This window comes from Mixophyes fleayi, chromosome 2 (genome assembly GCF_038048845.1).
Source record: "Mixophyes fleayi isolate aMixFle1 chromosome 2, aMixFle1.hap1, whole genome shotgun sequence".
NCBI classification, from domain to species: Eukaryota; Metazoa; Chordata; class Amphibia; order Anura; family Limnodynastidae; genus Mixophyes; species Mixophyes fleayi.
Window position 1 is genome coordinate 88,427,461 of NC_134403.1, and position 24,835 is coordinate 88,452,295.

At 38.9% G+C, this 24,835-nt stretch overlaps 1 protein-coding gene across 1 annotated transcript in view; it reads right to left on the reverse strand.

The window, feature by feature from the left end:
- Positions 1-1,084: 1,084 nt before the first annotated feature.
- RNF41 (ring finger protein 41) overlaps positions 1,085-24,835 on the reverse strand; it is a 44,609-nt gene continuing 20,858 nt past the window's right edge. Inside the window, exons 2-6 of the mRNA XM_075199588.1 lie at positions 19,947-20,057; positions 15,625-15,896; positions 12,716-12,851; positions 8,972-9,075; positions 1,085-5,316 (exon numbers count right to left, since the gene is read on the reverse strand). Of these exons, the coding sequence (XP_075055689.1) occupies positions 4,965-5,316; positions 8,972-9,075; positions 12,716-12,851; positions 15,625-15,896; positions 19,947-20,036 (954 nt within the window). The 5' untranslated portion in view covers positions 20,037-20,057 and the 3' untranslated portion in view covers positions 1,085-4,964. The remainder of the gene's footprint in view (positions 5,317-8,971; positions 9,076-12,715; positions 12,852-15,624; positions 15,897-19,946; positions 20,058-24,835) is intronic.

Genomic DNA, 24,835 nt, shown 5'->3' on the forward strand with positions numbered 1-24,835 from the left:
AATCCTGATTCTGGCAAGATAAGGCCGATTTCCCAATCTTCCTTGATCGCAGCCATACAGCTGCGGTTATTCTGAACGGATTTCAGTACAGTGTGTCCTATGGTTGTTTCTCTTGGAGGACCTAGTCCTTTCCAGTCAGACCGGGGTGAAGGCTTTATTGGCCAGATGGGAAGTGTCTGCTCATGTTGCAGGACATTGCTAGGAACTAGGGTGTCTGTGTTCCTGGGCTCACCTTTAGCACATTTTAATTCCAGACTGTTTCTTGAGTGTTTTCAGGTTAAGGTCTGTTTCTACCCTTAAGCTGGACAGGTGAATCATTACTTTGACAACAGCCTCGCTTTAATCACCCATGTGAGGGTTGATCAATGACACTAACTCGCAGCAACATGGCTATGAGACAGCACGTCTAATGTCCTGGGCGGTAGACCTGGTTCAGGTGATATCAAATTCTTCCCAGGGCTAGAGTACTGTAAGACAGATAGGAGGCAGTTTAGGCCAAATTGGTGTCCTTCAGGGAGTGTAAACCCTCGATAGGGGTGGTGACAAGGCTGGTTCAGGGCAGGTGTTTGCAAGAGATATCTCTTAGCTTTGTGTCTGCACTTCTTGTTTCCTCAATTCTGTGCAAGTCCACAGGCACTCACTATAAGTTTGGTTTATATTGAAGTGCTAGACCTGTGCCAGTTGTGTTGAATTCTCATTCCCCCAGGCAGCTTCCTGGTAAGCTCATCTGGTTGCTTCAGCCACAAAGTTGTACTGGCACCTCGGTGGTCATCTGTCCACATCAATTCAGATTTCACCAGTTGCAAGGTTTTGCATCCGTGGTCTTAAGCATTTATTTCAGAGCAATCCCATCCTTTGGGGCAGCTTTAAAATGTATCCATTGTCATAGTGCTGGTTATCAGCCTTCAGGAGGCAGAGCCAGACCTACTTTGCTGTAGGTCCTTCTTTACTAAATGCCCACTTCAAAAGAAGGCAAAATTCCTATAAACAGAACAACTCATCTACCACACAGATAGTCAGCAACATTCATAGCCCATAGTGTAAAGATTATATTCACAAACAGCAATCTCAATATACAAACCACTGCAGTTTTCTTAGAAAGTTTATTTTTTTTTTCATCCATTTGCCTGGAAAAATACTTTTATTTTTAAAGTTAACTCTAACAGTATGTCAAATGTATAACAGAACAGAACATATTGTCTAAGCAGACATTTCTAAAGCTTTTGATTTTTTTCATAAGTGAACCTAAATTTAAAATGCCACACTGCAATACATTAGGGTGATCAGAGCCACACAAGCATTGCACCATTTAACACAGTTGCTCATCAGTGGATTCCAGAAGAAGCTGTAGTGTTTATTTCTTTTTAACCTTTGGGGCTGCAGAACAGCAAAGAAATTCCAATAAAAAAAGAACCCACACAAAACACTAAAGCAATGTATACTGGGAAAGAGTGGTAGACAAGACAAACAGTGCAGACATATATTGGTATAAATTTTAAAAATCAATGATAAATGCCTTTTAAGTGTACCAGTTTCCTAAAAATTAGCTGTTTTAGTTTCACTGATGTACACACAAAATGCATGCATAGCAACTTACACATAAAGTCAAATTTAAATGTATGCTTTTAGTACAAGCCTTGAATCAATTGTCTATGTTATCAATGCATGCATTTATAAACCCCTATAGATTGTGGGTGTTTTTTCTTCTAAATACCTCTATCAAGTTTCCATGAACCAAGCATGTAATTAGGACCATCTTCTAGAAAAGGTCATACACTATACTACTGCAGGTATAGTTTGAACACATTAAAACAATATACTAAATTTGGCTGGTAAATGCCACTGTAAAGAGATCTACTGAACCCTATATTGTGATGCAAATGCTGACCATGTGAACAAAAATATGCAACATAAGAGTAACCACAAGAAAATGATAGACACTCTTTTTTTGGGTTGCTTCCAGATGATATATTTCATTACTGTCCATGTGGATAGTGTACACAGCATAGGTATCAATAGACCCCCTGCCATTGATATTTATGCAGCAATATACTCACGTAGCATTTTACTTGCAAAGAACAGTTCCTTTTGTGTGGAATATCCCTAAAACAGTTGGGTAGCAGGAGGGGTTTACATGACTTTTCAGGTAAAGAGGCAGGAGAACAGATTGCTACCATGCATGACTCTCCCACTAGCTTATAAGTGCTCCATGCATATAAGGGAGTGGAGGCCCACTTTATTAGATGTGGGTCTTCTATACCCAGTGACAGGCCTGGTGGTAATGCTTGTCTTAGGGTTTTTATTACATCAAAATATAGTACATTGTTCCCCAAAGACATGGTTTGATGAGTTCGGTGTCGAAGAACTTGACTGGCCTGTACAGAGCCCTGACCTCAACCCAATTGAACACCTTTGGGATGAACTGGAATGGGGATTGCGAGCCAGGTCTTCTCATCCAACATCAGTGCCTGACTCAAAAATGCTCTACAGAATAAATGGGCACAAATTCCCACAGAAGCACTCCAACATCTGGTGGAAAGCCTTCCAAGAAGAGTGGAAGCTTTTATTGCTGCAAAAGGGGGCCAACTCCATATTAAAGTATATGTATTTGAATACAATGTCATTACAGTCCATGTTGGTGTAATGGACAAGTGTCTGAATACTTTTGTACATATAGTGTATATCTGTTACAAGATTTTGATGGAAGCTTGATCTACAAGTAGCTGTACAGCTTATACCGATATGTCCAACTGTTTCATATATTTGCAATGTATGTGAACAAGTGGGATATTATAGCACATTGCAGCAAAAATGAATTTAACATACAACTGATCTAAACTAATACACTAATGTATAAACTTCCTACTATCCAAATAAATATTGTTAATTCCCAATGTTCAGCCTTCAAAAGGAACCTTATCTAAGGAGATTATGAGAATGTCCACAAGACCTTTTACGTTTGTATGAAAATTAGGACTCCTGAATCTAAAGAAGTAGCAAGCACCAGCATGTAGTAAAACTCCACTGTGTGCTATGGGCATGTTAAATAATCTATCTTGGCACAAAATACGCATACTAGGCAAGTCTTCTGTAAAAGGAAGTCACTTTGATCACACTGCAAATACAGATCACAGGAGAAACATTTTGATACATTTTAATTGTGCACTAGGCATTGTATTAACTTGACAGTGAAATATAAAAAAAAAACAAAAAAACAAAAGGTGAGTTGAGGTAACAAGACAAAAAACAAAAAAACAGTTTATGTATATTAAAAATAGACAAAAGAAATTATACAGACAACTCAAACACATACAAAGATACTGTAGCACAAATAGTAAACATGACATTGAAAAAAAACCCCATAAAGCTTTTGCAAAATCAATGAGTAAATAAACAGACACATGGTCTTGGAGCATGGAGGAGGCACAAATGTGCTCTGCATTAACTTCAAGTTTTATTGTAATCGTTAAAAAAAAATAAAAAAAAAAATAAAAAAAAAAATGTCCTGGTGCCTGTCAAAGGGAGTCTTACCACTCAAACATTTTGGGGGAACTGATCTACATGCAAATAGTCTCCAAATATGGATTTATTTTTTCCATCAGTCAGCATACGTTGCATAAATTTGTTAGGGATTAGGTGGTAGGACAAGTTACATAAAAAAGGATATATACTTTAAATGTTGTGCTGTGATAAAATAGCCTTTTCTCCTCCAGAATTAGCTCCAAAGTTTGACATCCTCACCTCAAACTAAAAATATATATATATATATTTTTTTTTTGTTTTAACAGAGCTCCACTCCTCAAAAACAAACAAGCCAAAGGAAAAAACAACAACAGACAACAATATATATAAGTATACTATGATGGGGAAAAAACCCAATAAAATCAAGATGGGGCATTGTAATTAAGAGTAGTGCTGTACACAAGCCCATTGCAAGAAAACAAAAACATTGAATAAAAAAAAATAATTAAACTTCCTTGTTTCCTGTACACATTCCTCATACAAAGCCTATAGACCAAATGCATTTTCATTTCTGTATGTGCACCACAAATTAGTGCATGTTCCCTTGCGTGGAAGAAAAATAAACACAACAACCCTCCCCATGAAACTCATAACAAAGCATGTGCTCCAATACACATCCACAATTACCACCTTTTGCATTCATTCAATGAATGAATTCAGCATCAGCAATGAAAAATTGCAGTGTGGTACTCTCATCTCTGTTCACATTGACAAATGGAAAATGCATGAACTAGAATGATGTCTGGCTTTTGGTGTAATTGCTGCATTATCTGCTGCATATTGCTGCTATTTTCTTGCGACATCAGCCAAATCAAACTGAACATCTGAAACTAGTGCCAGGTGATAGAGGGATTACAAAAATATCTACTTTTTCTTCTAGGCCGCTTGCACAAAAGTCTCTTACATAATTCAAGTCCCAGATGGCTTGCATGAGTTCAGGTTCAAGTCATAGCATAGCTCCTGCAGCAGATACCAGTGATGTAAGAGTGTGCCTTTGCACCTCCCACTTAAAAATGCCCATAATTTTGTCACAATGCCCCTGTTCGATGCCACCTCTTCATAGTGCGTGGTTTTGTTAACCTTCCGTCTCTGCACTTTGCCAAGTTTGTGTTGCTCCTGATGGGCCAATAAAATCACATAAAGCCAACATTAAGCGGAGTGAAGGAAATGTACATGGACTTGGATGGGTTTGGTTTAGGTTGGTAGCTTGGCCATAGTGCACTGTAAAAGACACCAGCAATTAAAAGACAGCTTGGCCTGGAGAGTGTATTACAAAAATTAACAATGGCAAATCAACACCCAGCACTCCACTTGTAGGTGACAGTGGCGAGAGTGGGGTCTAGAGACACATTGTAAGCGTTAGCCTAGGATAAATCACCATTCCTCCTAAAAGGATGGAGCATATGGAGAAGCAAAACATATATTCATCAGTTTGTGTGAATTTAAATTTCTTCAACTCCATGAGCAAAAATCATCACCAGGCCTGGCTCCAGCACCATGTCCTCTCCCATGTGTTGATTCTCACAGGCCATCACCACTACAGCCTGCTTTCCTGGAATCCGCTTCGCCACGTAGTTCTCATAATATCGTCGGTTCATCTGTCTGGTCTCAAGTGTGGCCAGGCCCTGAGGCCAGTTGCGTTCATGGGCATTCTCGATCAGTTCATTCACTATAGATGCCGGGCAGCCACTTTCCACTAGTGAACGCTTGATGACTGCTTGTAACACAGCATCTGGTGTTGATATCATTCCACCCCAGCGGGTCACACGTGCTGGTTGCAAGGAGTTTACCCACCTAGATAATAGAAGAGAATATAGATGTAACTACAAATCACCTCACACCCTACAATATGAACTAGAAAGTAACTCTAAACTAAATATAACATCTACTTGTGCATTTAGAATTGTTTTTTTTCTTCCCTGAGACGGCAATAAAATCAGTATTAAAAAGCTTTTATTACCAACTACTGATTAATTTTCCCAAAACCCCAATAATTGGGAGGGTTTAACATGGATAACTTGGAACATTTTAGACATTATGAACTGCTTCTTACCAAACCATAAAAATATATGTTATTGCACATACACAGGAATTAGATTTTTATATTTTTGAATATATATTATTGGTTTTTCCTGTTATTTCATGGAGTGTATAAATGTGATTGTCACAATAAGGGCATAAATATATGACATGATGAAATAGAATATTAAATGTCAGGGCCCAAATAAAATATTACATCGATACATATAAATTAGCATGATTTTCCCTCAGATAAAAGTTTCCTTTTTAAAACGTTTGGTCAATTAGTCCAGTAGGAGGTAATTAAGCTGGTTTCCTCACAAAGGGTCTGCTCAACCTAAGATATGCAGATCCTAGACATCCATTGTTTTGATCATGTATTCCACTTCCTAATTGACCTCCTTTCAATAGATGTTGTAAACAAAGGAAAAACTAGGCAAAACCTGAAGGCTCTTAATGCCAGGATATAGAAATATGAACTTCAAAGAAAATGCCTTCATATTTCATATTCTGGGAAATCTGTGCGCCACTCCATACGGAGGGGCAAAAATTACACTCTGGTTGTGAATTATACTTACTAGCAATACCAGGGAACAGCTATAATCACATGTCTTTGGGAAAGGTATGTGTGACAGGATGGACCGCATATGCCACCCTGTCTGTTGTTGCTGGGACGGACTTTGCCACCGTTCCCTTTCGTTATCCCAAATGTGCCCTCTAGCCGCAGTAGTAGGAGCTTACAAATGCTGCCACCACAGCACTCCTTACCAGCATCCAGTACCGGGTTCCTTCTGGGTAACAGTCACTGCTAGTGTACCCCCCTCGCTGGTACACCTGGGCTGGTAACCCTGACCGCTTACTATGGATCAGGGTTGCTGTGGATGGATCCCCCCTGGCCTATCACACTGACCAGAGCTGGGAAGCTGGGTCCAAACCTCAGACAGCCAGAAACGGATTAGATTTTGAGTCTTATCTATAGGTCACAGGATTTTAAAGCATGGAAGACGTTTTCAAGCAGGTCTTTAAAGCAAGTGATGTTTATTTGCAGTCACACTGATTGAAGGTACCAGTGATCAGGTCAGATGGAACAAGAATGATAATACATTTCAGTGTACACGGTCTCTCTTTATACCTTTTGGACATAGACCTGTTATTTTTAGTATCAGGATACAATATATGTTTCCTAAACATGGATTTACATGCAATGCAAAGCTATCAATAGTTACACTACTCTGTTGTGTGCCAAAACTTGATGCTTGCATTATCCGAGATGCAGCCACGCCAGACAGCGGCCCCCTGCTGGGTATACAGGCTAAACAGGTGTTTGTCACTTCACATAAAAGACTTACTTAGCATTTCCTGCTATCATCAAACAGACTTCCTCTAGCAAAGTTACAAACCCAATAATGACACTTGCACTTATCGTGTTAAATTGGGATGTGTTTTGTATGCATTTCAAATTATACATTGGTGCCTGCAACTCTGATTGAAATATATTTCAATAAATTATTTCTACATGATCCAGCCACAAGCAAGTTATTTATAAGTGATCCAGTCACAGTATGTCATATTGTTATAATTCCATCATGTTTGGTATTTAAATGTGCAGGAGATTATGGCTGGTTTATTGAAGGGAGAGTTATGTCTCTGGGATATATCTGTGAAGAGTTAAAGGTGAAAACTTTTGGAATATTTTTGAGCAAACTATAGTAGACACCCAGGGAACATCCCTGCCCCCTATTAGCATCAACACTGCCCCTATGAAGGCCGTCTCATTTAATTTTGCTTAAAAACCTGTGTTGTAAAGGGGCAAATCAGTATTTTAGGAAATCAATCATTGCTGATAAGCTGTCCATCTTCAAGCCAATTTCCCTTGGCACAGAATAAACCACTTCTCCAAGTTATACTGCAAATGCAATGCCTTTATTTTAAAATGTTTTGCTTGTTATGCAGGTCATGTCATCTTAGTTGTTTTTAATAACCTGCAAGCATTGTACTTTTTGTATATTAAATCTAAAAGTTTAATAGTTTATGTCCTTATTGCTCTAAGGAAATTCATTGTCTGTAGGAGAAAGATTGCTTGGCTGGGTTAACTCTTTAGAAACCCATGTGTGAAGGGTTAACAGTTTAGCTACCAGAGCACAGAGGATAATTAAGCCATAGGTTTGCTATGGGCCTTAAACATAGCTGGTGGCAGTTGCTGAGAGGTGTGAAGCGTGTGTGTTGGAAAAGGGACCAGCTAAATCTGTAGCCTAAAAGATAGGCGAGAGGGAGGTTTAGGCTGAAATCCTGTGTGTTCCCTTACAGGAAGCTTACAAGTGCGGTTTGTGACAGATAAAGGTGGTCAGGATATGTATCCTGACAAATTAGAAGTGATATATTGTTTGACTGTGCGAATATATGATAAGATATGAAATCAGGGAGTAGTCAGAGGTGGCCTATGCCTAACAGTGATGCACATAATTTTAAACAATTGATGGGATTGGGTATGGAGTGCAAGATAGAAGGCAATTTGTAGTATACTCGACTCACCCAAATTTAAAAAATCCCATTTTGTAATATTTCTACTGTACATACAGATGACCATGCATTTTCCATATTATTTAGATTTGTCACACAGTGTCAAAACCTGAGCAATTAAAGGTTAGTCCCACTTCCAAATAAGTGGCATCTAACAAAAATATTAGGCCCACACATGGTGGGCCAACATTGTGAATGTGAGATTTAGTTTAGAAGAGCCATCAATACTCATGTATAGTAATTAGTTTGGTGATAGCAATGCCGTTATTCAGAGCAATCAGACAGGTCAAACTCTCCCTTGTTTTACCTTCTCTGTGCAGGATTCAGATATTACCTGACGCAACAAAGCCGCAAGCTCGAGACGGATACTATTTAGTACGGCTTCTTTTAAGTCACTGCAGACTACCCTTTTCTGTACTAGAATTTAATTTTTAGAAGATTCAAAAATCAGAACACTGCTACTGGGATTTGTTGAATTGTAAACAAAAAAAATAAATAAATAATTATTTCTGGGGTCACTAGAACATTTAATTATATTTTAAATGTGGTTATCAAGATTCTGCAATGGGATCCAAATTAATGTTGATATTAGACAATGATAGGTAGTCAGCACAGCCTTTAGATTCAAAGCTTGCACAGAAATGCATTTACATTATTGTTGTCTTGGAAGAAAGTTTTTGCCCTTTTTTGTCCTTCGTGAATTTCCATACTCAGAATCCAGATTTCACAAACTACTCAAATATTTTATGGTCACCTATCTTTACTTGCCCCTGTGCTCTAATTCATTACTTGTTTTACTCCTGCATTTCAGTTTCATCCTTTTAGGGTTCCCCCTGTCGATGCAGCCAAATACTGTTACATACTGTGTCTGCACCCATCGCAAGTGAAATCAATCAGTAATGCTACTTACTCCAGAATTTCATTATACTCTATCGTCTCCTCTAAATTCTGTAGATTTGGGTTGGCACTGCGGATAGCTCTCATGTATGCCTTTAGCAACTGGATATCCCGTTTCTGTAAGAGGTGGAAAGATAAATAAGGAATGTTAGATGAACACCCCATTTCATAACAATATAATTCACTCCTACATCCCATTCTTGAATGTTCAAACCGTGGCTCAGTATAGAAACAAGAACAGCACCAGGTATATGACAAACTCTTTGCTGCAGCTCTGCAAGTTAATTTATTTTGATTTGAGTAATCTTTCACTTGTCTTTATAGTAGTAAAATACCATAGGCTTCCTTTCTGAGTGCCACTGTTGTGGCGTTGTGTTACTACTGGAACCTTGACAATAATCCAAAGTATATTGACATGCTATGTGTTCTGAATAAAAACCCAAAAAACAAAAGAAAAACCACCACACAAGTCCTCAGAATTCTGTTTGTTAAGCTAAGGTAGACATGTCAATATAATCATCCTTTATTTATAATGGCACTGTACAGACAACAACACAATTCAAGGAATTACATGGAAGGAAGGAGGAGAGGGGAGATAATGAATCAGCACAAGCTGAACCTGTGCCCAGGAGCATTGGTGCAACAGGATCAGAGCCACGGATTAAGGTGTGGAGGCAAGGGAGATGTATATTTGGAGTGCAGAAGGCATAGGTAATGAGTATGAATAAACCAAGAGTTTGTTTTTTCAGTTACCAATGGAACAAGATGTAAGCAGTATTTACTGTGGAGACAAAAGGAGCTTCCAAGATTTTGTTAATGTAGAGGACAATGTCTCAGTGATCAACTTCTGTTGTGCACCGATTGCCTAATTTAGAGCCACAACATGAGATGGCTCAGTTTAGGAGTTTGTACCTTCAGATGTATGCTATACATCAATTGCCAATTTATGATAACTGGTTCAGATTTTTTTTTTCTATTGCAGGTTGTTCATATAAAATAAAACAGATTAACTAATGAAAGCAGTTACTCTATTTCTGTGATTCCATGTCCATGAAACAAGTTATAGGTTGGAAAATCTGCCCATATATCTAAGGAAACGTTCGCTATGTACAGATCTGCTATAAAGAAAGCAATGTCCAATTTATTAGCAGATTCTGACTCTACAATGTTACCTATTGACAGATGTTTACATCAAGAAAATTGAAGCACCCCATTGTTCAGTTAAGTTTTATGCCGGGGAAGTTGCTTCTTCAATTTAAGCTTAGATGGCTAGAAAAGTTTAGGCGGCATAGCTCCCTACAGATTAAATTATTAGTTTAGATTTTGCCGCTTTCTTTAGTTATACATTTACACTGCAGGTGTTTTATTGGAGCATACCATGTAGCATTTCAGCTTTGTTACATTGGTACACTATATGAACAAAAGTATTTGGCCACATCTGTTAATTATTGAATTGAGGTGTTTCAATCAGACCCATTACCAGAGGTGTATACAATCAAGCACCTAGCCATGCAGGCTCCATTTGCAAAAAAAATGTGACACAAAATGGGTCATTCTGAAGAGCTCAGTAACTGCAAGCGAGGTCCTGCGATAGGATGCCACCTTTGCAATAAGACGGTTTTGTGAAATTTCATCCCTGCTGAATATTCCACAGTTAACTTGTAAGTGATATTATTAGAAATTGGAAGCGCTAAGGAACAGCAACTCAGCCATGAAGCAGAAGACCACGTAAAATCACACAGAAGGGGGTGTCAACGATTGCCAAGACACATGTGGTATAAAAGTTGACAACGCTCTGCCGATTCCATAGCTGAAGAGTTCCAAACTTCCACTGGCATTAATTTAAGAACAAAAACTGTGCAGTGGGAGCTTAATGGAATGTGTTTCCATGACCGAGCAGCTGCTTGCAAGCCACACATCACCAAGACCAATGCCAAGCGTCAGATGGAGTGGTATAAAGTACACAGACACTGGACTGTGGAGCAGTGGAAACGTGTTTTGTGGAGTGATGAATTACGCTTCTCTGTTGGCATTTAGATGCACGAGTCTGTGTTTGGTGGGTGCTGGGAGAACGTTACCTGCCTGCCTGACTGCATTATGCCGACTGTGAAGATTGGTGGAGGAGGTCTATTGGTATGGGGCTGTTTTTGAGGGATTAGGCTAGGCTCCTCATCTCCTATGAAGAGCAATCTTAATGCTTCAGCCTACCAAGTCTTTCTGGACAATGGTATGCTTCCAACTTTGTTGCAACAGTTTGGGGAAGGCCCTTTACCGTTCCAACATGACTGTGCCCCAGTACACAAAGCAAGAACTAAAAAGATATGGTTTGAGGAGTTCGGTGTGAGGAAGAACTTGACTGGCCCGCACAGAGCCCTGACCTCAACTCCATTGAACACTTTTGGGATCAACTGGAACGGAGATTGCAAGTCAGGCCTTCTCGTCCAACATCCGTGCCTGACCTCATAAATGCTCTACAGAATGCGTGGGCACAAATTCCAACAGAAACACTCTCACATCTTGTGGAACGCCTTCCAAGAAGAGTGGAAGCTGTTATCACTGCAAAAGGGGTACCAACTCCATAGTAAAGTGTATATATTTGAATACATCGTTCACATAATGGTCAAGCATCTGAATATTTTTATTCATATAGTGTATGTCAGGCCTGTCCAACCTGCGGCCCTCCAGGTGTTGTGAAACTAAAAGCCCCAGCATGCTTTGCTGGTAGACAACCAGTTGATAGCTGGAAGGGCATGCTGGGACTTTTAGTTTCACAACATCTGGAGGCCTGCAGGTTGGACAGGCCTGGTGTATGTGTTACACTGGTAATGCTCTTATGGCTCCACATTTTCTGTCTTACTCTTATGAATATTTAGGTGTGTGCATTGGTTTCATTATATTATTTGTTTTGAGTAACATCTGGTAGTATTCTTTGTACTACAATTAAATATAAATGCAATGTTCTCATTGTGGTATTTCGGTTGGTTTTAACTTTATTTTTTAATTATTTGTCAATTTTGTGTTTGTTTTGTCCTTCAATTGTCCACTTACATGTACTCATTAATCATTAATGTTTTGGCGAGTGCGCATTCAGCTTATTATGTATTCACTTCCTATTGCAGCAATGGTTGAGAATGCGCCACGTCTTTATTACTAGCATTTACTATGGCAACTTCGTACTATGACAATACGTAACATGCTGGTTGGTGCCATTTTAGTAATGATTAAAGGAGCATTTCTTACAGTATTCTGTCAACCTAGACAAAGATTCCAGTTAGAGTCTAAACAGCTGTGGTCAGGTTTGTTTTATCATTTACTAATAGGATAAAATAAACCTGTGGATTATTTTACCATGTGATTGCCACTTGTGTTCATCAAGGATCTACTGGTAAGCACTCTTGTGTTAATCAAGAAGCTAGACACTCTTGAGGTTTGCACGTATACATTACTTTGCTGGGGTGCTCCATGTAGATTCTGTAAACTGCTTCAGGCTTCACCAATACACTTATATGAGGGGACACACCAGGCTTCTAATGCTTTATCCAGCAAAACATTATGTTGTCAACATTTGTCCTCGCCTGGACCTTTGGCAAGATTATGTTTTGCTGAATAAAGACTTTGCCTGTGAAACATTATCAGACTGAGTGCTGACAGACATACTAAAAAAATAATAAAACAAAAACAATAATGCTGTAGAGTATGCAGACAGTAAAGTTTATGATTTTGTTAGTAAGTTTCTGCATTAAAATATGTAGACTACCTGCTCAGACAATTGGTGCTTGTTCTCCGCTGATGCCTTTTCTAGCTCCCCTATACGAGTCTGCTGTTGCTGCACAACGGAGCGAAGGTGCTTTATGCAGTTGTGGTTTGGCAGTTCATCTTTGGGCATTTCCAGGCTGACAGATGAGAAAAGATGTAAAGTTATGTGTAACGAAGCAGATGGATAGATTATAGATTATATATATATATATATATATATATATATATATATATATATATATATATATATATATATATATATATATATATATATATATATACACACATATATATATACACACACACACATTATCTCTCTATCTTTTTTTTTCAGGGGTCCCTAACAAAACTTCCAATGGTACACCCTCCCTTCATGTACTTTGCTGGCTGCCTCCACTCTTCCTTCTCAGAGAGGAAGGAAAGATCAGAGTTTACAGCCCCTGTGGGCAGATTTTAATCTTGGAACCTGTGTGCACAGCATTTTGGGGCTGCCAGTACCTTGTGGTATCAGCAGACATAGCAGGGAGCTCATTAAGGTCCCAACTGACCACAAACACTAGAGATGAGCAGGGCCAAGAGCAGCATGAGCAATAGCTACCCTGGGACCAGCAGCAGCTGCCATTCCTCTTCCCCCTGCTTTTCCAGTGCTCCCATATAAAAAAAAAGGTGTGTGTGCTCATACACTTAAGTACGAATATAGGGCTAAAATTTTGTGCAAGACAGATAATTTAACCTAGTCTATGTTGCATTTGGTTAGATTCTGTACAATGAGTTGATACAGATGTTATACACTTCTAAGCACAAATTCTATAAAAAAAAACATATTTAGTGAATAAGTCACGTACCATATAGACTGCTCAAAATTTATATTTCCTGTATAAAAAGGCTTAAAGTAACCAGCAATTGAGAAATGTTGAACATAAGTTATTGATATCTGAACAAATGTTAACATACAAAAAAAACAAAAAACACTGTAGCTGAACCAATTGTTTATTTAATGTCAAAGTGCTTTACAAGATAAAAAAAAATAATAAATAAGTTCTAGTTGTGTAAAAATGTCTGCTGTTGCAGCTGTGTACTAAATGTTTTTCTGCTCGGTCCTAGCGTAGGTCATTCTAAAATGAGATTTTTAGATAAACTATAAATAATACTCTTGGGAGTGGCTGCCAAGTCAATTACATGTGTCAAATGATAAAAGGAGAGATGGTATGCTCCTGCCCTGGGACAATGCTGGCGTGAGACATGCAGGTAACTGCAGACAGATCTGGCAAAGTGCTCAACAGGACACTGATAGAGTTGAGAATGTACTGAGAAGGAAGAGCAGCTCAGCCGATACAGAGCACAATGTGAGGGATAGTGTTTTGGCTTGTAAGTAAATGTAACATCACTAGGGAGTCCAGGTGCAGGAATGGTTTTCAGATTATACTATTAACAGATTTATTATCTTTTGTTCCTGCAGTTAAATGACCCACTTGACAGTGGCTATTTCTTTGAGTATAATTTCCAATAGTTACTTTGTGCCCAACAAAAGGCACTGGCATACACAAGTCAAACTTGTGTACCTACACTAATACAAGTGGGGCTGCTACCCCACAGTGATACTGTGAGTAACTGGTTATAGCGCTTGTAGTATGTGAATTAGTTTTGAACTTTATAAAAACAAAACAACAACCCTACAAACTTTGAATGCAAGTGCCATCTGTTCCAATACAAAGACCCCACCCCCCCCCACCATCTAATTATAGAACAGTGCCAGCCTCAGGTTCTGAAAGCAGTCACATATCTCTACCTCACCACAAGAAACGTCAGTGAATTATGAACCATGTACAGACTCTCCATTCTGTGCCTCCCACCCACAAACTTTAAAAAAAAAAGGAAAAAAAGAAAAGATTCCAAGCACACCATGTACTTCTTATTGGGTATTTTGAGCAATAATTTCTCCAAAACGTTCCAAATACCAGGGCTTCTTAGAAAGTGTTGCAAACATTAGTATTTTAAGTCAGATCCACTATACATTAGACATTTTTGCTATATTGGAGGGAAATTTTGCAACCAGTCCACTTTAAAAGTCCCACTTCACTGTACTGGGGAGAGTGGCACGTGGGGAGTTTGTCTGGGGTATTACACCTGTCAAACTGTAGTACAGGTGTACCAAGGCAAGCTCAGGGAAGACAAAAAAAAAAACAAACAAAACACTGTAGAGCAAAAAGGCAAATAGCATGTACCCTTACTTCAAAGGGAACCCCTGCCAAAGTATCATCACCTTTAGAAATCAGAACCCAAGTGCACCATTTTAAGGCACAAAAGACACTACACAGAGCCGAGTAGAAGATATATTCTGTCATGTGCTTCAACCTCTAGAACATCTCATTGAATATCCACAGACCCAGGTAAATCAGGCAATGCCTTCACTTCTGCATTCTCATTCATACATAGAACTTTTTATTCCAGATATAGAGTTCACTAGCATTGAAGCTGCTCTCCTGAACAGTGCTATTCATCACATAATGGTCATTGTTCCAGGGAATAAAGTCTTTAAATTGCTTTAATGGAGGGACATAAGGTAAATAAAGGTGGTTACCACAAGGCAATTAACGGAGATATTCGTAACGATTATCAAATGTGTGCATTTACAATCTCCTCCTATCTAGGAAGACGGAGTATTTGATTTAATACACTTGCTTCTTCCGAGGTTAAGGATCAGGTCGTTTCATTTCTAGTTGGGTCTGAGCATTTGAGAGCCAGAGCCTTGTCCTCTCTAGATAAGCATTTATTTCTGTTGTTTAATGTATTTTAAATAAAACAAAGGTTTATTAGGTATGGAGGTGTTTGGGGGGGGGGGGGGGGGGGTGGAATCTAACAAAGCCCTAACAAAGTTTCCAAAAACAAACGGACAACTTAGATACTTACCCACATCCCTGCTCACATGTCACTGGTCGCTTTGGATTATGTTCACAGTCATTAAGGTGAGACATGAGGTTGTCAAGTCGGACAATGGTAGTACAGCCAAAGACAGCGTTGTCACATGTAATTTGCAGCTTGGAGAGCATATTCCGCATGATGCGGGGTACAGGGCGTAAGTGGGCTACAGTTACAACGCTGCGGTCCACAGGACAGGTCTGCTGCTGGGAGAACCACTGTGTTATGCAAGCATTGCAGAAGGCATGTTCACAATGAGGAGCCTGTGGATTCAGAGGGGGAAAAAAAAAAAAATTAAACTTCAGATACAGATTATTGCCATTAACTGCATATCCTATTAAGCCGATGCTGTCCTTCATACGCTGCAGTCTGCATAGGTGCTAAAGTGAGCTGAACAATCCATCTTTGAAACCCCAGTCACAGCACTTGTGAATGAAGTGAACAGCATATTTAATAAATAACTCGGTACCATACAAAAGTATGGAGAACTGTAAATATGTTTGGGCCTGCAAGTAGAACTCCACATTCAATATAACAGGGTTGGAGTTTATTGAACATTATATTCACATGTTAAGTTTATGTACAACTTAATAGATCAGGGGGTAAATGTATTAAACAGTGCTTTTTGCAAGTTGCCGATATTCGCCAAGTTTGACATCTAAATTTAAAACGGCCAAGTGTTTAAAGGCAAATCTTGCCTTTAAAACACATTGTCGTTTTAAAAGTTGCTGTCAATCTCGCCGAATATCGGCAACTTGCAAAAAGCGCTGTTTAATACATTTACCCCAGGAATGTATGTGGTTTTTTTTTAGCGCATTCCAAAGTATGTTTTTTGAAACATGTCCTCATACGCACTTAAGTAGCGAACGCTGTATCCAGAAAAAAGGGGAAGCAACACATCTGCAGCTACCTGTAAATGGTAGCAAAGGGATCACTCTGTTCTCTTTTTAATCCATTACATAGACATTGCACAACATTAGATTACTACTAAACCCCCAAAAATTAACATTTTCATATATGCAGAATGAAGGAAAAATACATTCTTTAGTATTCGTATTACACTAATACAGCTCTGGTATGTGAATCATTTACCTTACCACTCCATTACATACAGCTGAAACCCCTTCCTCATCTTTAAGATAGTGCCTTAATGGAATTTGATACAAGTCAAACAGCCAAGTTTGCAGTCATTTGAGCTGCTCTGACATCACTGGACCTGTCCCTGCATTTTAGCAGCGCAAGCCTGCCAAGCTGTCAGTTACTCTTTGGCTCTATCTTTCCTCTGCTGCAGAATAGAGAAAGAGCAGGCTATTTAACCAATCGAGTTATGTCGGATATTCTTCATCTATGTAACAGTGTTTTATATACAAAGACTTAATTTGCCATTTAACATCCGTGTGAATGTATGCTGAAAGTGTATAAGTATCTGCTTCACTCACATACAAAAAAAAATGTATACGATTGAATCCTGAAATATTAGATTCTGACATATCACAGCAGATACAGCTTAATGTTTAGATCATTGATATAAGCATGCGTGGAGGGGAACGAAGAGAGGGGGAAAAAAACCCTCAAGAAATGGTAGCTATTTCCTGCCATCCGGGAATGGAAATGTAAATACTTCAACTGTCACCAATTTTCCTTGTGGGATATTTCTAAACATAACAGCAGATTCTCTATAAATAGACTGATTCACAGAAGCCCTGACCTGCCAGATTCTTTGGCAAATTCTAGAAAACCCAATTCATTGCTATACAGCAGTTATTTTATGCTGCACACACTGGTAAAAGCTGCTGCATCTGAAAGCTTTTCAAAAGAAGCCCAAAATAATTTAGAACTCAGCCAAAGACAGACACCACTGAAGCTGTTCGGATACTAAAATAAATGGCACTTTTAACCCATGCTTGTTCATACAAGTCACATCCCTTTATTTAGTGCATTGCTGTTACAAGTGCGTTTTTTTTTTCAACCATATCCTCTTGGGCCCATTTGCTAAATAAAAACTGTCTGATTAAACAATAATCAAACTTTTTTTTACACACATCACACGTAACAAAAATAAGGGTTCCTGCAACAAATACACACTTTGGAGAAAAATGCACCTAGTGGCTTGAATTCAATTATAAACATCTAATATACTTTCACAAATACTCAGATAGCCTTCTATGCATCTTTTGGTCCCTGACACACTCTCAAGGCCCACTGTACAAGACAAAAGAGTAACAGCATTCAGTTCTGCAGACATGACACATTGTAGGTCAACTAAAAACTACACAAGTTCTTATATCTGAAATGGCATAAATAAAAGACAACGCAACAATTCAAGATAGATCTATACTGCTTTTACTGTATTACCGTGGAGAGCTTCAGGAACAACGTCAGAATCTTGGAGGATTTCACTTGAGTGCATCACCTGGGACAGTGCCGATAGGACGGAAGTATCAAGACAACTGGATAGCTCATGTGACCGGTACTTACATATCTCACGGGAACATTAAAGTGCCCGCTTGGCAGAATGGATAGCATATCTATGATGCTGAATTTATACTAAGCTTAGTTTATAATGCGTCAAAAGGAAGCTGTATATGGATGATACATGTACCAAAACTAAATATCTTATTAGAGAAAGCTTTTAAAACACTTGCACCTTAAAATAACTAACTAATAAATAAGTTCCCTTTTCACTTCGAATAATTTAAAATATATGGGTATGGTGATTTCTGAAGAAGACATATAGGGGCCAACTCCTGATCAATACCATCTGAACAAAGCAATACCAGCTCTAAGATAGCCATGAAAGCCAAACGAAATATCTGAGAAAATACAGGTAAAGTCTGCAAGGAGAAGAGTGAAACAAGTAGACAACAAACAGTTACAGCAGCATGCATTGTGCTCCCCTATACAAACAAAACTAACTGTCTGCTGCAGGACCACCTGCATTGTGTTAATGTAAAGGTAGCAAAGTTATGTAGCAACATGCTTCTCGTAAGACAAAAAAAAATCAAGTCAAGAATTTCCAGTTTGTAGCACACATGTGAAAATGGATGTGTTGACTGTCACCAAGAAAAACTTGTTTTATGCAGATTTGATCCGAATCCCTTATAGTAGTGTGATCCTTCGGAAGACGACATAACATTGAATTTTTAATATTCAATGTGGGGCAATTTCCTGTTCAATATTCTGGATTTTTTGCTGTGTTTTACAAAAGTATCAAGTGAATTGGATCTATGAGACCACAGACACCAGGATCATCAGCCATGTCATGGAAGCATATTTATTAAGTTTTTCCAAACAAAAAAGAATAAATGTAAGATAGGAAGAATGCATGGACTCTGTGCTTTAGCATCTACAGCAAACATGCTCCCAATTCAACCAATAGAATTTCACACAAAAAAATTGTTGCAATGTTACAAATAGGAAATTATTTGTTATGGTAAAAAATAATGTATCACTGTAGTATATATAGACTTTAAAACCGATCCTTTTTTATATTTTCCTTCTCTCGCATAGGAAACATTTTCTTTAACAATTTATAAATTTTTGTTTTTAAACATTGCCGACACCACTTTCATGCGTTGCATCCGCACCTCCGCTGGCGGGAGCAAAACGCACTGCTCAGTGCGAGTGTAGTACATGGTTGTGACATCATATCCAAACATCACACTCCAAGCCCATCACTTATATGGAGGAGCAGCAGCTGGAGACTTCAAAGGCTTCATGTGGGGACGTTGCTAGGGCTTAAAATGCACAGGAAGACCAACTTTATGTCACTCAGTCACTGTTTTAGGTTCCACTAAACCATTGGTGCCCTACACAAACACCTAGGTTAGCCTAATGGCGGCACTGGTCCTGTGAATAAGTACGCCTACAATATCTATATCGTCCCATTCTACTGAACTATCAAAATGTAACCTAGATCCCAGCATCTCTTTTGATATCACCACAATATGCAAGATTAAATCATTTCTGGACAGAGAATATTTCAAACGCAGGCAGTGGCCATCTGCAAATTTGAATGAGATAGTTCTCTTGGATCCTTCTCATTTTGAGGCTTGATAGGTGCGAATGTACCGATATAATTCAATATTGCCAGATGAAGGAACCTCTCAACTCTCAAAATGCACAGTGCTTTGTCCATTATGAGAATGTTTAAATAAAACAAAAAAAAAAAAAAAAAAAAAAAAGGAAAAGAAAAAGAAAGACTCAATTTTTTCTATACCAATCACAGCTGCTTGCCAACTCTAGGACGACAAATACATTTGGTTGGAGAAACAAAACAAAAAAACCCAAGACAAAAAAGCAAAAACACCTACTTGAACTGGCTCCTCCAAAACCCCACTGCAGATGGGGCAGATGAGATCTTCATCGACATCACCCTGGAAACGTGTTACATCATACCCCATCGCTCATCACACCACTAAACACTGCAGATAAATAAAAAAAAAAAAAAAAAAGGAATGAGACAATGATATATTAAAAAAAAAACAAACACCATACTGCAACAGACTCAAATCTTCATTAATTTAATTACTTTCAGAACAATTGTATACCATGTTAAGTTAATGACAATTTCAATTAGTGCCCTTATGATGCTATGTTAATACTATTTTAAGCTGCTCTGTACACTAGATGCTCACCTTTATACATCCTCCCTGGTAACCAAACGTCTAGACACACCTCTAAGGAGTAAAGAGGACAGATCAGAAGGAAGCAAGTGTGGATGGATCACATTAAAATAATTTATTGTAGAAATGTATTTCTATTAGTGGTGCAGGTGCCAATTTACATCATTGCAAATGTGTATGTATATACTATATATATATATATATATATATATATATATATATATATATATATATATATATATATATATATATATATATATATATATATATATATATATATATATATATATATATATACACACACACACTGTTTGTATGGAAATGTATTGATTTCGTAACAGTAAATCATGTTTGGGTTTTGCAACTGTCTGGAGACAGGCAATCTCATGTTAAACTTTTTCATTGCCGAGTGATCAAAATATCTGTAGAGCCTGAAAGACAGCAGGAGGTAATTATAATTGGTGGTAGACTCGCAAAATTCACATGCATCTGTGATCATTTACATAGCAAGTTAAAATTGCGTTCAAAACAAGAATTAGAGACATGTTATATCCCGATGGTAAACATTCAATAAAAACAAAAAAGCCTCAGACGTAGAGGGGCCGCTAGCAGCAATGTAAAAAGGTGTTGGACCCCTCCAGGCTGATTTATGAAGTAGAGATGCTCAGGCTCTGTTCCCAGAGTACCGAGCACAACTGAACTTAGCAGATTCGAGTACCAAGCCAAGCAGTCTCTGTACTTTTGCGCGCCCTCAGAATTGAAAAAGAGGCAAAACGTCATTGTTACGTTGTCGGATCTTGCAAGTTTTGGATTCTATAAGTACCGCCCTCCACGGCGATCCAGCGCCATTTCAGAGGGACACAGAAGGGGTAGTACAGATCTTGGCAGTCTAGTGCAGTTGGGCAACGTCATAGGTAGAAAAGAAAGAGGGGGTAGCAGTGTTCTTCAATCTACACCCACAATATCGTCCTGATCAATATCTTCAGTAACGATCGGAGTTAGTCCTGCATCCAAGTTGCTAAGGCTAGATGACGCCTCCACTATCCTGGAGTCCTCAAAAGAATTCTTGAGCGTTAGTCCCACTGCTGCTGCTGCTGGGGGTGGATCTTCATCCCAGAAGCAGACCAAGAAGACGACTACTAGTAGTTTAGAACAATTAACTGTTAAACAACCCTCTGCGAGAGGAAGCAAATATGACAGCTGTCACCCAGTCGCAAAGCGGATCACAGACGCCATGACGACTATGCTATTAGATTAGCGTCCAATATCCACTATTAATGCAGCTGGTTTTACAGTTACTTGAGGTCTTCTGTCCAAGTTGCAAAACTCCATCATAACACCATTTCACTAGAAAAGCTATTCCTCACCTCTACCAAAAGGTTTGTAATAATGTAATTATTGGGCTACAAAATGTCATTCTACCCACTGTACAATTAACCACAGATATGTGAACAATCAGAACTGGGCAAACTAAAGATTATATGACGGACAGACCACTGGGTTGGCGATTTGCCTTCACCAGCAGAAACATGTGCCCAAGTACGTCACATTTTTCAGAGGCAGGCTACTCTGTATCACCAGCCTCACTAAGAGGTATACTGCTGACAATCTGTTACAAGAACTAAAGGATGTCATTGCAACAGGTCTTATCAGAAATGACATATCCTGAGGGTAGTCCAAGTGGGATAACACCAATATTGCGAGAGCATTACAGCTGTGTGAATTACATCCCATTCCCTGTGTTGCTCACAGAATAAACTTAGTGGTGCAGAGCTTTATTAAAAAAATAAATAAAAAAAAAATGACAGGGACTTGCAGGAGATGCCGTCTGTGGCCCTTAAAATATCTGGCCATTTCCGGCATTCGGCAACAGCATGTAGGAGATGGCAGGGCAAATTAAATTGCTCTTGCTGCTGCAACCAACTGAAGCAAGAAGTGGTGACAAAGTGGAATTCCACCCTGTATATGCTTCTGCAGATGGAGGAACAAGGAACAGCAAAAAGCCATCCACGTTTACTCCACAAGCCATGACATTGGGAAAGGAGGGGCGATGTATTTTAGTCAAGCGCAGTGGAGAATACTTTCCGTGTTGTGCAAGATGCTGAAACCATTCGAAGTAGTCACCTGTGAAGGAATTTCAGACAATGCTAGCTTGAGTCAAGCGATTCTCTTAGACTTTTGGAAAAGCAGCTTGAGAAACTGAAGGAGATTAAACAAAGCAATTCTGCTAAGTATGTTGGACTTGTAGATCAAGTACTTTATTTGCTTCGCCAGGATCCAAGGGTTATCAAAATCTTAAAACCGGATCACTACATTTTGAAGACTGTGCTTGATCCTCGGTTTAAGCGCTATGTCTCTTTGTTTCCAACTGACCCAGACCTGAAGAGATGCAAGGAGCTCCTGGTGAGCAAGATGACAGCTCAAGTGTTACATGAGAGGGCAGCGTCTCCTCCTACAGTTTCTCAGTTAACTGCTGCTAGGAGAAAAAAAAACAAAAAAAAACAAAAACCCAAAACTTCGCTTTCCCAAGAGACTCATGGATGATGCAGATGACTCAGCACAACATTTTGATGTCTGGTCTAAGAATTGACCAAAAACCGTGACACCTCTGCCGTAACTCCACCTGATCCTACTATCAACAACCAAAGGATGGTGGAGGATTATTTTGAATTATTTTTTTTGAACGGTATAAAGACAAAAGTCATTAACAAAAAACAACGTTGCTTGCAGAAGTAATGCAAGCATGGATGTCTAAATAGATGTGTATATGTATTACCTTCCACTTTATTGCGGTTTCATCAAGTGTTTGTAATCTGCACTTTACATCAAAGATACCCAACTATATTATAATGTTTTGTAAATTGGGGACGATTCGAAGCTCAGTGATGAACTTGCATTTTCGTGTGAATTACAATGGCTTTTTAGTGCATTGTCTGGCACCCTGGATTGGTCTGGGTCTGATAAAAGCACACATCTCGGACATCACCTTGATGTCCAGCTGCGCACATTGCCGGCCAATACGGTAACAAAATGCTGCACATTTTCTACTCGCATCACTATGGGACGGGCCGGAAAATGAACACAGATGTGTGAAAAAAAAACAACAAAAAAAAAAAACAGAGGTGGAGCATCTCCACGGACTGTTCAAGACACATCATGGCACCTCACGTCAAACTGAACCGCCCCCCCCCCCCCCCGCCGCGCCCCAAGCAACGTGTCATTGGCTGCTGCCGTTTTACCCATACTGTAGCATAACCATAGTACCTCTTTGATTCAGGGCTTTATAGAAAGTCAGGCGATGGGCAAGTTGGATGTGGAACGTTAGAAAGCAGTTTTGGAAGTTTGTGGCACAGGCAGAACAGTGAGAAAATTACATCTACATGGTTTTCCTCCACTCCTGTCTGCCCCTCAAGTTTCATTGCAGTCAACATGGAGGCACAGAGCAGCCATTTTACCCAGTAAATTCTTGCATTGTACTTCATTTGGGAAATATAAACTGTCCAGCTACACAGTTATGCTTTTTCCATAGTACTATAAAATATGCTTCAGTATCCTGAATAGCCACCCCCCTCTGTCATAAAAGTTCTAAAAAAATAAATTTATTTATGACTGCTTTATACACTCCTTGGTACAGATTTGATTTGTTTAACAGCCAGGTTTTATTGGGAGCATTATTATTGAATTTATTCTTTACACAAGAAATAAAAGTCTCTCTCAGAGAGAGCCCACTTTTCCTCCCTCCAGAAGATGAGCATTTTTGTTTGCATTACTTGGTTTAGTTTTTATGTAATACCTTCTTGTGGCTGGATCACTTATACATAACTTATTGTAATATATTAAAATTATTAGCACACACTGTCAATTTATATTGTTGCAAATGTACCGATTCTTGATACTGTGTATTAGAAATGTACTCATTTTATTACATTTGGTTATATTTATGTATAGGAAATGCATTAATTTCAGATGTATTTATTTGTAACTTCTGAGAGAGGATGTCATGATGGGATTGGTATAACTTTTCTAAAGAAAGTCCCTCATGCTAAATTAGACCTTTTCATCTCAATGGCCAACACATCTGTTCAGCCTGTATACACAGCAGAGAGGGCGCTGCCTCTGTGTGGCTTGTATCTTGCATCTCAGATCCTGTCCGAATGATGCACACAGGTGGTTTTCGGATATAGCAGATTAGTGTAAGTTTTGTTAAAAACTTTGCATTGCATTTAAATACATGTTTTGGGGAAACATGTTGCACCCCATACTAAAAAAAACTCAGACTTCTTGGGGCCACCATAGAGTTCAGGGGGCTGGCCCCAAAACTATATAAAACAGCACTGGTTTGTAATGAAATATATCAATGTTATTCCATCTGACTTTCTGATCACTGGTACCTTCAAACAGTGTGAACTGTCCTTATCAGGACACGAGCTAATAAACATGCTTGCCTCAAACTTGCTTCAAGATCCTGCTTTGACAATTTCTTCCCTGCTGTATTTCCTATGACCTAAAAATTAGACCTAAATCTAATCAGTTTCCGGCTGTTCTGAGGATTGGACCCTGCTTGGTACCACCGCTCT